This window comes from Callionymus lyra, chromosome 7, assembly GCF_982586985.1.
Source record: "Callionymus lyra chromosome 7, fCalLyr1.hap1.1, whole genome shotgun sequence".
NCBI classification, from domain to species: domain Eukaryota; kingdom Metazoa; phylum Chordata; class Actinopteri; order Syngnathiformes; family Callionymidae; genus Callionymus; species Callionymus lyra.
In genome coordinates this window covers 6018010-6032418 of record NC_141824.1, presented here as the reverse complement: position 1 = coordinate 6032418, position 14409 = coordinate 6018010, and the positions used below count along the sequence as shown (strand labels likewise).

At 37.4% G+C, this 14409-nt stretch overlaps 1 protein-coding gene, 1 long non-coding RNA gene and 1 other non-coding gene across 3 annotated transcripts in view; all 3 read left to right on the top strand.

The window, feature by feature from the left end:
- The first annotated feature begins 906 nt into the window (after positions 1 to 906).
- On the top strand, positions 907 to 1794 carry LOC148074833 (uncharacterized). The gene is made up of 3 exons (XR_015711830.1): positions 907 to 1468; positions 1599 to 1685; positions 1762 to 1794. It is a non-coding gene; the product is annotated as an uncharacterized LOC148074833 (long non-coding RNA).
- Positions 1795 to 2720: 926 nt separating this feature from the next.
- Positions 2721 to 2933, top strand: LOC148074832 (small nucleolar RNA U3). The gene has a single exon (XR_015711891.1). It is a non-coding gene; the product is annotated as a small nucleolar RNA U3 (small nucleolar RNA).
- A 2530-nt stretch (positions 2934 to 5463) lies between these two features.
- Positions 5464 to 14409, top strand: part of LOC148074820 (uncharacterized) — a 72308-nt gene continuing 63362 nt past the window's right edge. The window contains exons 1-8 of the mRNA XM_087796131.1: positions 5464 to 5480; positions 5633 to 5737; positions 5994 to 6113; positions 6188 to 6347; positions 6396 to 6418; positions 7419 to 7537; positions 8291 to 8427; positions 8504 to 8621. Of these exons, the coding sequence (XP_087652257.1) occupies positions 5464 to 5480; positions 5633 to 5737; positions 5994 to 6113; positions 6188 to 6347; positions 6396 to 6418; positions 7419 to 7537; positions 8291 to 8427; positions 8504 to 8621 (799 nt within the window). The remainder of the gene's footprint in view (positions 5481 to 5632; positions 5738 to 5993; positions 6114 to 6187; positions 6348 to 6395; positions 6419 to 7418; positions 7538 to 8290; positions 8428 to 8503; positions 8622 to 14409) is intronic.

The window sequence follows — 14409 nt, the reverse complement described above, 5'->3', positions numbered from 1 at the left end:
CACTAGTTAATGAAGCGTCAGTTGTGATGTCAGAGGTGAAGAATCTTGTCAAACATAGTTGAACTGCTGCTTCATTTCTTGTGTGTTTTGATCTTCAAATAAATGGACAGAAAACGTCCACATGTGTTTGGACTCCAAATGTTCAGTAAAGTCACTTGTCATTGAGGGTCAGTGGAGGCTCAGAAAGAATCCATTTGTGCAGCTGTTATGAAAGGTCAACATCTCTGACCTCTCCTTCTGTTTCCTGATCAACTCATGTCCTAAATATGACTGTATTGCTTTGATCAACTCGTCTTGTGCTGAACAGGTGCACATAAGTTGTGTCCACTTTTGTGTAGAAGAAAAATCCAGAAGAGCTTGTGCCGACAATTCACATGTAGAAACTTGATTCAAAGTTTCCTGCTGAGTCGGCTGAATGTGTTTGTGGAGGTTTGCTCTCTGACCTGCTTCTCTCAAGTCAAACTTCATCAGGTTACACAACCATGAGACGCCGATCTCACGCCACACCTGTGCCGCCATCTTAGATCCCGCCAGAGCTCAAATGTGCAACACTGACGACACATTTGGACAGGTGTGGTGAGACGCCCAGTGTGGATGTTTGACTCCGCCCCCCGAGCACCTGCACCAGTCAGGTGTGCCTCTATGAGACTTGTGTGTCACGCCCTCACTGCACTCAACTGCTTTCTGTTTGCAGCGTGGAAGAGGACACCACAACAATCCACCTAGATCGCCCCCTAGCTGTGAGTCGCTCACCTAAGTCAGAATGTTAATAATTGAAAAAACGTTTTAATTTTAACATCAAACACAACTCTTGTTCAAATGTATTTTCCCTTGTATTAAAATATATTGTTTAATGTTTACAATTGTTTGTAATGCATAATAAAATAACCTGATATAGTTGTTTTAATGTCATGGCAATGATCACAGTTTAGATTAATTTAGTTTTTTATTCTACATTTTGTTTCGTCAACAGTATTTAATTTGACCTCATTATAAATTGTCCACCGCTGGTCAAGACGTGTTTTTTTATTTGCTGTGATATGGATGTGTTACGTTACAAGTCATTTACAAACGTGAGTTCATCATCATGCAGGTCCAAACCAAGACAACTGTGATACAAGATACTTTTAATCTGGTCCTGGTGAAGACTGAGCAAATGCTTTAGTTCCACAATTCAGACAGAAAACATTCTCAGGCACACGTTTCACCAGAATCACAGGAAATAGAATAAATCGTCAACAGGAAGTCGTAGTCGTTCTCAGTCACATGTTCATAGTTGGATTCACGACAAGTCAGATAAAGCGTTTAGAGATGGTGAACGTTCCTTCTCCAGAGTGTGTGTGTGGCTGAAGCCATTAGCTCTGCAGTCGTCACAGGACAGAGCTGAGGTCTGGTCCTGGCAGCTGCACTGGACGGGTCAGCTTCTGCACGGCTCCTCCTCGCCTTTATCTGCCGCCACGTCGCTCAGGTAGGTCGCCTCAGACTGATGGACAAAATAAAAGTATAATTTCCTGTTTTAAATACATTGTTTATGTCCGTCTTGCATGTTTACAAACCACTCGGGGTGTGAGAAAAAGTTGATACATCAATATATACAGATGTTTCTCTGAGCCGGCTGCAGAGTTTCCTTCCACAAATGGCAGAGAAGACAAGAGACTGAAGCAGCAGATGGAAGAGTTGAGATGGTTAGTGTTGATTTGTGTTCTTGAATTCAAACGTGGAGCTCACTCTAAATCTCATGACTTGTGTGAACATCTTCAGGAGGTGGCGTTGGTGGAACTAAGTGGGTCTGAGAGTGACAATAGACTCTTCAGAGTCGTGGGATTCTGAGGATGAAAGCAGCATCACGGAGCAGAACCTGGAGCTGCCGGGACACAAGAGGTCAAAGATCATACCCAGTATTCAAGTTGTGGATCCAGAGGAGAAGTAAACTGACAAAGACTTAAAAGAAATAAACCCAGACCTGAGGATTGTGTGAGTCTCTGACAGGGAACTCCAGCAAAACTAATCCCTGATCTCTGTGACAGGCTGATGTGACCAGAAGAGCAGAGATGTTCTGATGAAGCTTCATGAAGCAGTGTCATTATTTTCAGAGTCCATTAGATGGCAGTCTCTCCACTTCGTTCCTTCCTTTGTTTTTAACAATTTAATACTTAATGGTCAGATTAACTGAGTTCTGAGGAGAAACATTTGTGATTTTTAACTTCAGGGTCTGTTTGCTAGAACTAGATCTAAGGTGTGGTTGAAACAGTCAACAATCAAGACAATTGATTCTATTATGGAATTGAACGTAGTTGTCAAGCTGTCATGAACCATATCCACATGGATGTTAAAGTCAACAACAATTATAACTTGACATGATTCAAGCACCAGGCTGCATGAATATATTACTGGTGTGTTTCAGTGCAGGTCACATGGAAAGCATTGGTGAATGCATCGTTCTTTTTCAGAGTCAGGGTCAAGAGAGGTTATCCATAGAATCATATATATCATCATATAGAGAGTGTCACACATCATTGTAGAACCTTGGTTACAGAGATAACCTTTTGATTATAAATACATGTTGTGTATAAACTGTGAAACTACAAAGTATGTTTTCTAGTCTCATATCTTTGAAATCAAATGAATGACGGTAACATTTTAAAATTCAAAAACTATGCATCCGTCACTGTAATGGTTTGGTGTGAGGATGGAGTGTGATGTTGGTGCAGAGTTAAGTTAAGACTATACTTTCAGGGATCATTTCTATAGTTCTTAACTTAAGAAATGTGTTTGTAAAGTGTTTGGTGTCACTAACCATGATGAAGAGTTGTGATATTCCTTCCTGAGTGTGAAGCAGACAGAGAATAATGATTCACTTCATATGTTCTCTGTCATTGATGATCCTTCTTTACTTCCTTGTGCAGTATTGAGAGGAATATGATCAGAGTGGTTGTTGTGTTCAAAATAATATACTATCAAGGAGAGTTTAGTCTAGCTCTCTTTAAAACTTTTCCTTTTTTGAGTTATAGACAAAAATGTATGTTCATTTTTATGTCACAACTGAAACTTAGTCTTTGTTGAAATTGAGACTAAAAAAAGCCAAACCTCTGTGGCGCTCGTCTGTAACATCTCTCTTGTACTGAAGCCCCGACAACAAGAATTTACTCTCATTTGCAGCAGTCTTTTAAACAATAACAACCGATATAGAGCAAAGGTACTCCAGCTAAATATCATAGACAGTAAACTACGAGCGTTCTAGAAGCTCTTACAATATTATTCCAGAACAATTCCTCTCATCAAGGCTTCAACACAAGCCAGACATTACAGACAAGCACCACTGATCTATAATTGGTAGTGAAGGTTTTATGAAGCTTCATGAAGCAGTGTCATTATTTTCAGAGACAACTAGATAGCCGTCTCTTACTTTGTTTTGAACAATTGTTTCTAATGAAACATTACATTTTTAAACTGATGGCGCCACCTACTGCTTTTACCATTTAGCACAACACAAATCCACTGATCATATTCCTCTCAATACTGCACAAGGAAGTAAAGAAGGATCATCAATGACAGAGAACATATGAAGTCAATCATTATTCTCTCAGCAGCCTGGTGCTTGAATCATGAATGAATGACTTTAACATCCATGTGGATATGGTTCACGAAAGCTTGACTACCAGGTTAAATTCCATCATAGAATCAATGGAGCATGATATTAATTTTTTAATTCAAAATATTTTTATCGAGCACAAGTAAGCAATACAGGCATTCCAGGCAATGTTGGTTCGGTTTAAATGCAACAAACTATGTAAATATGCAGACACAGCAATGTTACGTATATGCTCTTTTTTTTCAAGAGACAGTAAATTCAGAAAATTAATCTATCGCAATACAAACGAAACAACAACAAAAGAGTGTACATATAGAAACAAAAAAAACACATAAAACAATGAAAAATAAAGGTCAAGACAAAATCAATCCCTCCTGTATCACTGCTGTATTTAGACAGAGCTTTACCTTGTAATTTAAATGAACATGTTGATTGAAGATTAAACCAATTGTAAATATTTACAGGGTCTTAATCTGAATAAATTAAAAAGTTTGCATTCAACTTTTATCATTTAGTTCTAGTGATGTTCTGGATCATGGAGATCTTTTAAGGCCCTTGTATATGAATTGTTTGGCATTTGAATTTTCTGCTCCTGCACTCTGCTCAATTCATGAGTAAAAAAAAAATCAATTTTTGGAACAAATCATTTAATCGATTGTCGAGAAACGAAACAAATGCTTTGAGACACCATTTCAAATGTAATCTAGATAGAACTGCTCAAGGATTGTCAAGTTCAGAACACTCTTGCTTTCAGTACAATTGTTCTGGTGGTTGTGATCCAGTTGTGGGTTCGACTCCAGCCCAAGAAACATCAAAGTTCTTCGGTTTAAATAAAATACTTGGGAAGAAGTAATGTGACCTTCCTTGGTGAAAGTTTGTGTTGTTTCTCCACTGAAGGTCATTCTAAAGTCGTTCATTCAAAGTTGGGAAATGACATGACATCAATTTAAATACAGTTGGTGCTGAAATACTTTGTAAAATAGAGCTACTATAACACAAGTTGTCCACAATGATTGATTTTAAACTTTTTTAAAGAAATAAAGTGTTAACTTGAACTTTTTCTTCTAATCTTTGCCTATGAGGTTTTGTTGTTGTTGGAGTTTGTTGCTCATTACCATCTGGATCCACCGATACTAAAGAATTATTTTGTGTGACTATTTTTGACAATCCTAAAAAGATATTTATGGACTTGATAATACAATGAAACAACATGGATTTAAATGAGTAGGAAGGTGACGTCCATGTTCTCAGTGCTATCTGATCTATACATGTTTGGTGGACTTTGGTTTTACCTTTTTAAAAGAAAGTTGAATGTTTACTGATGGAAATTCTTCTTTAAGAGCTACATGTTTAAGACGTTACAAAGCTAGCATCTCTCGGCAGCAGCTCGTGACGGGTTTAATACTTCTAGATGTTTTCTTTTTTCTTTTCTTGAAGAGAAAAGCAGATCCTAATCTCCATCATGTTTATTAGAGGGTGGTGAGACGATTCTCTGAACTCTGTTGGATCAGAATTTGAACAAACCTTTGTGTTTCTCCTCAGATCTGGAATATCAAACAGATGATCAAGCTGACACAAGAACACTTGGAAGCTCTCCTGGACAAGTTCGGAGGAGAACACAATCCTCCCTCCATATATCTAAAGGAACACTTTTTTTTTGTTATATTCCATTATGTATTTTAAAAGTTGCATCATATAAAACCTAAACAATATAATGTCGTTTAAGCAATCTCTGAAATGACACTGCCACCTGCTGTCCAATGTGTCTTAGTAACGTATTCCTTATATTTTATATGATATGAATTTTGTTAGTTAGTAAAAAAGCAGCTTAACTGGAGTCTGTACATGTTTATCAGTTCAAATCATTAATAATGACTAATAATGAAAGGTATTATTACTATAAATTGTACTTTATCAGCACATCAGAAACAGACCTAAGTTCTCCTCCATCTTCATGACTCTAAATTGTTTAGGCATTAAAGTTGATCAGTTTTAGGTGAGGAAGACTTTCTTCACTCTGGCCTTCTGCGACTTCTGCAGGAAGCTGCTTTTCCAGGGGTTCCGCTGCCAGACATGGGGGTACAAGTTCCACCAGCGCTGCAGCACCGAGGTTCCTCTTATGTGTGTCAACTACGACCAGTTACAGTAAGTTGTGTCACTTGAGAAGTTGTACAAAATCTTAAATTAAGCTGTGATTTAAAGTGTTGACTCTTCACTGAGGTCATGGTCAGTTTAAGCGCGTCTAAATAATTAACAATTTAATATAAAGAAAGTATTGTTTTTAACCTGATGCATCTATAAATATGTGTGAAGTTATAGATTCATATATAAGCAGGATAACATTCAGTAAAAAACCTTCATTTAAACTTGATTTTAATAACATTTTCTTTTGTGGTTCAAGCTTATTGCTAGTTTCCAAGTTCTTCGAGCACCACCCCTTCACTCAGGAGGAAGTTTCTTCAGAAGGGACGACCCCCGTGTCCGAAGTCTGTCCTTCACTCCCCCCATCAGACTCCACAGGGTAATCCCCGCTCTCGCCCTTTCTGCGTGTTCGTCTCTGTGCTCTCTCTTATTGATGGCTTCAAACCTTTCCAGATCCATATGCCACGCCACTGTGTCCCCGTCCAAGTCCATACCCATCCCACCTAGTTTCCGGCCCAATGAGGAAGACCACCGTAACCAGTTTGGGCAGCGGGACCGCTCGTCGTCCGCACCCAACGTCCATATCAACACCATCGAGCCTGTCAACATTGATGTGAGATGCAACAGTTGTTGATATAAATGACTTGATTTTTGATGTAAGAATGTGAAACCAAGTAGTCAGAGGTTCTGCCTGCATCTGAAAAAAATGGATGAATGTTCAAATGATTTCATCCGACGTTGTATATTCTTTCCTTAAACTATTTATCTATAATAATAGTAACACACTCAGCTACTTGGTTAAATAAGTAACTATAATAACAATTGGTACACATGTCAATAGTCATGTTTTAGGGTGAATAAAAAAAAACCTGTTAGTAATCTTTTCATATCAGCCATATTTATGTATTTGTTTATCTAGTGTATTTCTGCAGTGCTTTTCAAATATTGACTGTTAGCTAGTGTGTAAAATAAAATATAACTTCATTAGCAATTTAGCAACAATGTTTATGAGCCTCATTAGCTCCTCATTCATTATTCATAGTAATTAGGTTAAATAAAGTTGTCAAGTGACTCATACAGTATATACATATATAAATATATATATATATCAGTTTAACAAGCCTGCACCTCTCAATATATTTTCCTTTTGGAGATTTACATGCAATTAAAAACTAGCTTAAACGACACTTGACTTGCATTTATTAGCAGTTTAGAAATTTTGTAACATAAACTCTTTAACTGTATTATTTTGTTAAATAAAAACAGATGGTTAGAACCATTCCAGTACAAACATGACTAAAAATAAAGCAAATGTTGTCTTGTATTTTTAAATATCAATGCATTTGTAATATAAATGATAGTAACGATAATAATCAAAGGTAGATGTAATTAAAGTTAATGATTGCTTCAATGTAAAAATATGAATTAATGGAAACGTGAAAAACGTATTTTTCTAACTATAAATATTAAGAAGGATCAAGAGTTGCCAGTATTAGTTTCTGCCACGATTGGTCTCAGAGAATCGTCTTCACTGAACTGGTAATGTTTAAAAATAGGAAGTGGAACTGTGATAGTTGTAAGATGAATGCTCCAGTAAAGCCATGAGCAAAACCATGGACAGTTGGTGGTTAGAGGGGCCGGGTGAGTAGCAGTGATGGTGTGTCTGTCTCTTTTTGCCCTGCAGCCCCCCGACCCACCCCGCCCGCTGCTTGAGGAAGCACCGAACACGGACCTCAAGCCCCCTCCTATACTCCTACCCCAATGACATAGTCTTTGATTTTGAGCCCGAGCCTGTTTTCCGAGGTAGTTAGGCCTCTGTGTGTTCCTGTGTTCTTCCTCTCTTCCCCCATCCTCTTCCTCCTTCACCTACACCTCCACCCCAGCACAACAGCCCCTTTACCTTGTGTCAAGTCCACTGTGTGTGTTTCCCTCTTTATGTTTTCACATGTTCTCTCTCATGGTTGTGGGATTCACTTCAATCTTACTGTTTCAAACACTGTGATGCACTTTTGTTACACACAGACTTCAAAAGAGTCGTTTTCTTCATCATTGTATGTTAAATATATGCAAATAAATGATGCTGTTTTTAAGAGATTCCTTGGATAAGTCAAGCCTTTTGATAATGAATTTAGTATTTAAAATGTCCATGTATCATTTACCAGTGTAGCTCCATTAAAAAATATTTGGCCTTATAAATAAGAATAGTCTAACTGAGCTATTTATTTATATATATATGACCTCTTTCATCGAATTGCATAAACGTAACTGCAATAATTAGTTTTAGATTTGTAATTATTAAGGCTTTTAACTTGTATAAATCATTCTTGAAAGTATTCACAATTGAGAGTCAAAGTACGAATGAGTTTCATTCATGATGTAAAATGAAAAAATAATAAATCATAGGGTAACAAACATTATTTGCCACTGCATGACCTCTTCTGCACATTCAAACGGCAAACGCACTCTTTAAAGTCAACTTTCTTCTTCTCTCCTCTTCTGCCTTAACTCACTTTTTCAAGCTCCAAATGCTTTTTCTCTGTTTCCCCTGCTGTCCAGGTACCACCACAGGTCTGTCCGCCACTCCTCCTGCATCTCTACCCGGCTCTCTGACCAACGTCAAGGTCCCGCAGAAGTCCCCGTGTCCACAAAGAGAGCGCAAGTCGTCGTCCTCGTCTGAAGATCGCAATAAAATGGTAAGAGACCGTCTTTGTGCTTTGATGAACGTTGCTGTGGTGATGATGAAGGTGATGGTGATGTGCCGTGAAACAGAAAACTCTCGGGAGGAGGGACTCCAGCGACGACTGGGAGATATCTGAGGGCCAGATCACTCTGGGTCAGAGGATAGGATCTGGTTCATTTGGAACGGTCTTCAAGGGAAAGTGGCACGGTAAGAGTCGGTCTAAATAGTTTAGTTTAACGCTGCTAGAGTCTACAGACTAGTGTTAATGAAGTTTCTTTTATAAGGGATGGAGATTATTAAGGTTTTATACCAATGTGAATGATTTTTATGAAATTGTTACTAATAGGATACATTAGGAACGTTGCATCCTTATCCTTAATATATATATTTTAAACAAAATCAGAAAGAAAATGGCAGCAAAACCGAACACTGTTTGGTAACTGCCATTTATATCATTATCGTGGCGAGTGTCTTTACTAATCCCTGGTCCTTTGTAAACATGTTACAGGGAAGATAAAAACGAGCTTAAATAGTTCGACCAGACTCAATAGAGAAGTGGTGTCAAACTCAATCACACAAATCTTCCAGCAGTTGAGGTTGTGGGTCTAACAACATGTAGATTTGCTAGGGTTCCCTAGAATCCATAAAAGTATTTAAAGGTACTACAGTACGTTCAAGAATCTAATGATAAGGCCTTTGTTTGCATTGAAATACAATTTGAACCAGAGACTATCAGAGCTGATTTACATTGAGGTTCTACTTCAACATGCTTTATGTTGAAACTTCATTAAGATAAATTGTCTCTGGGCATTATGGGAAAGTGTGAATTTATTGAGGTTTTTTCTAGCCAAAATGTTTCATGATGGCTAAAAGTTGTGCCAGACGGGAGTCAAGAAAACGTTTTCAATGGACTAAAAATATATATATATATATATATATATATATATATTTTAAACATCTTTTTATTGATTTTCAGATATTAAGACATACATTTTGAAACACACACAAAATAAGTAAAATAAAAGGTATAATACAAAAACAAAGAAAGATCCCACCCTCCACCCCCGTAGAAAACCACCCCGCGGTCTCAGAAAACCAAAATCAACAAAAAATCAAAATCAACTCAAAAAGGAACAATGATGCATAATAGTATACATTGATACAAACAGACAAAAACAAAAAAAAAAAAAAAAGAAAAAACAAAACTCCATATATATGGTGGTAAAAATAAAAATATAAGCCAAACTGTTCAAGTATTATGTAAGGTTCAGCTCTTTAACATGCTGCATGAAAGGAGACCAGGTTTCATGAAACTTCTCCAGACAATTTGACCGACTGTATTTTATTTTCTCTAACTGCAACATAGAGAGAAGTTCTTGAACCCAACTCTTAAATGATGGTGGCTTGTCTGACTTCCACTGCAGAAGAACAAGTCTGCTGCCATCAATGAGGAAAATGCAATTGCGTTTGCATGTGCTGTATTTACAGAGAGGTCAGGTGGAGGTCGACAAATATACACATGTGTGGAGAAGGTGTTATTGCTTTTTTACACATGCGGGAAATACATTCAAATATTCTACTCCAGAAACCTTTGAGTGATGGACAATGCCAGAACATATGACCCAAAGTAGCTGGTCTGTGAGAACATCTTAAACAATGTGGACTGACGTCTGGGTAGATTTTAGCAAGTCTCTCATTTGAATAATGCAAACGATGTAACACTTTAAATTGTATGAGACGTTGCTTTATGCAGTAAGATGACGAATGGATACACTCTAAGCTACGCTGCCAGAAACTTGCAGATCATTTAATGTTTAAATCGTGTTCCCAGGCTTAGTTTTGTCCCATGACAGAGGTTTGACATTTTGCATGATCCTCTATATTTTGGAAATATTACCTTTTATGTGTGGATTTAAGGAAAGAATCTCATTGCATGTGTTGTTGGATTGCACAAGTGGAAATTTAAGATATTTATTGGCAAAACTCCTGACTTGGAGATATCTGAAGAAATTACTTTTATGAAGATTGTGTTTTTGTTGTAGATACTCAAATGTTAGAAAATGATTATTTTGAATCAAGTCTTTTAGAAATACCAGTCCACTACTGTGCCAGACCTGGAAACCAGTGTCCATCTCGGATGGGGGGAAAAGATGGTTATTCAATAAGGGAGAGAATGTACTTAAATCTTTTAAATTAAAATGTTTCCGAAATTGATTCCAAATCTTTATAGAATTTTTAACAACAGGGTTGGAGATCTGGTGCTGGCCTATTGGTAGTGTAGCACTTAGCAGAGAAATGGCATTATTATTATTTATTTCCAAATTAGCCCAAAGTGGACCTCGTTTTTCCCGCCATGCACCAACACAAAATGCAAATTTGCACACATTTGCTGCCCAGTAATAGAACATAAAGTTAGGAAGACCAAGTCCTCCCTCCAACCTTGGAATTTCCAGAAAACATTTTTTCATTCTTGGCACCGATCGGTTCCATATAAATGCAGAAATTAAACTGTCAAGTTCCTTAAAAACAGATTTGGGTAAATAATAAGGAATCATTTGAAAGAAATAGAGGAAACGGGGAAGAACAGTCATCTTTATAGTGTTCACCCTTCCTGCTAATGAGATTGGTAAGTGGCTCCACCTTAAAAGGTCATTTTTGGTTCAAACAGAGTTTTGAAGTGATTGTGGAAGAAATCTTGGTATACATGTGTCATCTTTAAACCCAAGTAGGTACATTTGTTTGTTAACTGAAAGGGGAAGATATTATAGTCGATTGATTTTGCCAGATCATTGATTGGAAATACAGCACTTTTTGAAAAATGTAATTTGTAACCTGAAATGTGACCAAATATTTGTAATATTTCAATAACTCCAGGTATTGAAACAACTGGATTAGACAAATAGAGCAAAAGGTCATCAGCATATAGTGAACATTTATGAATTTCCTTGTTCCTCAACACTCCAAAGATTTCCTCCTCTTTCCTCAGAGCCTGAGGCTCAATAGCTAAATCAAAAAGAAAAGGTGAGACAACAACCCTGTCTTGTTCCTCTGTAAAGTTTAAAATACGTTGATGTTATTGAGTTAGTGTGTACTGCAGCCACTGGTGTGGAATAGATTATTTTGATCCAAGATATAAAGTTCCAACCAAAACCAAATTTTCCCAACACTGTAAATAAGTATTTCCACTCCACCCGATCAAATGCTTTTTCAGCGTCAAGTGAGATAACAACTTCTGGCATTTCAGTGGAATGGGAATTATATAAAATATTAAGTAAACGTCGCATGTTAAAGAAAGATTGCCTACCTGGCACAGAACAAGTCTGGTCAGGGTGGATTATTTTGGTCACTGTTTCCAGACGACGAGACAGAACTTTAGTGAGAATTTTATAGTCGCAGCAGAGAAGGCTTATGGGCCGGTAAGGTAAGGTAAGGTAAGGTAAGGTAAGGTAAGGTAAGGTAAGGTAAAGTAAGGTAAGGTAAGGTAAGGTAAGGTAAGGTAAAGTAAGGTAAGGTAAGGTAAGGTAAGGTAAAATAAGGTAAGGTAAGGTAAGGTAAAGTAAGGTAAGGTAAGGTAAGGTAAGGTAAGGTAAGGTAAGGTAAGGTAAAATAAGGTAAGGTAAGGTAAGGTAAGGTAAGGTAAGGTAAGGTAAGGTAAAATAAGGTAAGGTAAGGTAAGGTAAGGTAAGGTAAGGTAAGGTAAGGTAAGGTAAAGTAAGGTAAGGTAAGGTAAGGTAAGGTAAGGTAAAGTAAGGTAAGGTAAGGTAAGGTAAGGAAAGGTAAGGTAAGGTAAGGTAAGGTAAGGTACGATCCACATTCTCGCGGGTCTTTTCCTTTTTTAGATATAACTGTAATAGTTGCCTGATTCATTTTTGGTGGTAGTTTTAAAGTTATACGTGTTTCTTCAAATAATTTACTTAAAATAGGTGAAAGTTTATTTGAAAACATTTGATAAACTTCAGTGGGGAATCCATCTGGACCAGGTGCTTTTCCGCTTTGCATTGAGTTTATAGCTAGAGTTATTTCCTCTGTTGTTATTCTGGAGTCTATAACAGATTGTTCTTGTTTATTCATTTGGGGAATTTGCATATTTTCTAAAAAGTCCTCAATCTCCAATGATGTTGCAGAAGTCTCAGAGGTATAAAGGTCACTATAAAATGTTCTGAACTGGTCATTAATAGTTTGTGGATGTACAGATGTCAAACCCTCAGCTGTATTCATTTCAGAAATGATACGATTTGCTGCCGATTGTTTGATTTGGTGACAGTAGTCGAGCCACTTTGTCACTGTGTTCATAGTAGGTTTGTTTTGTTTTCAGGAGGAGTCTCTCAATTTGGACAGTGGTTAAATGATTGTATTCGGCTTGTAATAATTGTCTTTCATTGAATAAGGATGGATTAGGCTGAGATGCACATTTTTTATCTAATTGTAATCATTTCTGCTGTATCTCATTGAGGCGTTTAGTTCTTTCTTTCTTGACATTTGCTGAAAATGAAATAATTTGTCCCCTTAGATAAGCTTTGAGTGCCTCCCAGATTGAAGTGTAGGACATCCCGGGAGTAATATTGATGTCAAGAAAGAAATCAATTTGATCCGAGAGAAAATGTTGGAAGTTTTTGCTTGACAATAAGAGCGGGTCAAGACGCCATGTGCGTTGAACTGGTGCACTGTCTGGAAATGCTTTGTCCAGTTGGACTGGTGCATGATGGGAAATCACAATACTGTGGTATTGGCATTTTGTTACACACGGCAAAATTCTGTTGTCTATCAGAAAAAAGTCTATCCTCGAAAACGATTGGTGGACATGTGAAAAAAAAGAATATTGTTTGGTAGTGAGGTTTAATTTCCTCCAGGGGTCAGTAAGTGCATAAGATTGTTTAATGAGATTTACTGTATTTGCTGATTTTGATCAATTATTTTGAAGTTTAGTGGAGGATCTAACGTTGGCTCAGGTACGAGATTAAAGTCACCTCCTAAAATGATGTTATATTTGTTAGGATCTGGAATAGTTGCTATTAGTCTAGAGAAGAAGTGAGGATCAGTTAGGGCCATAAACATTAACTAGTGCCGCCTCAGTTCCAGACAATCTACCCACGACTATGATATATCTTCCCTTGTTATCAGATATGAAATTGTTTAGTTGAAAACAGACTCCTTTTCTAATAAGTATGGCAGCTCCTCTTGACCTATCCCCATAATCAGAGTGATGTTCTATCATCCCCTCTTTAACTTTGAGTGTTCTTCTGGACGTAAGTGTGTCTCTTGTAAGAACATTATCTCTCCACCTAATGACTTCAGGTGTGTAAGAGCTTTGTTACGCTTAATAGTAAGTAAGTAAGTAAGTAATATTTATTTATATAGCGCTTTTCGAGACCAGGGTCACAAAGCGCTTAAACAATCAAAACAATACTCAAAAAAGTACATACTTTAAAGATCAAGATAATACTGAGAAAAACACAGGAGTTCGAGAAATTCAAGGAAAAGCCTGAACAAATAGAAACGTCTTAAGATGTTTCTTAAAGGAGTCAGTAGATCCATCAAGAGCAAAGAGAGAGAAGATCGTTCCAAAGCTTAGGAGCAACAGTCTGAAAAGATTTCTCTCCTCTGGTCCTGAGTCGTGTGCGTGGAACCATAAGTAGATTCTGATCCACAGACCTCAGAGCCCGAGCTGGGGTGTAAGGCTGGATCAGATCAGTGATGTAAGGAGGAGCCTGACCATGAATAGATCTGAAAGTAAGAACCAGAATTTTAAAGTTGATCCTGAAAGAAACTGGAAGCCAGTGAAGAGTTTTAAGGATCGGAGAAATGTGAGTTCTTCTACTAGAGCGGGTCAGAATTCTGGCTGCAGAGTTTTGAATCAACTGCAGGCGAGACACATCCTTCTTGTTAAGACATGAAAACAAACTGTTACAATAGTCCAGACGAGAAGAAACAAACGCATGGATTATAAGATCCAGATCATGTTCCGACAACATTTTCCTAAGTTTAGAGATTTTTC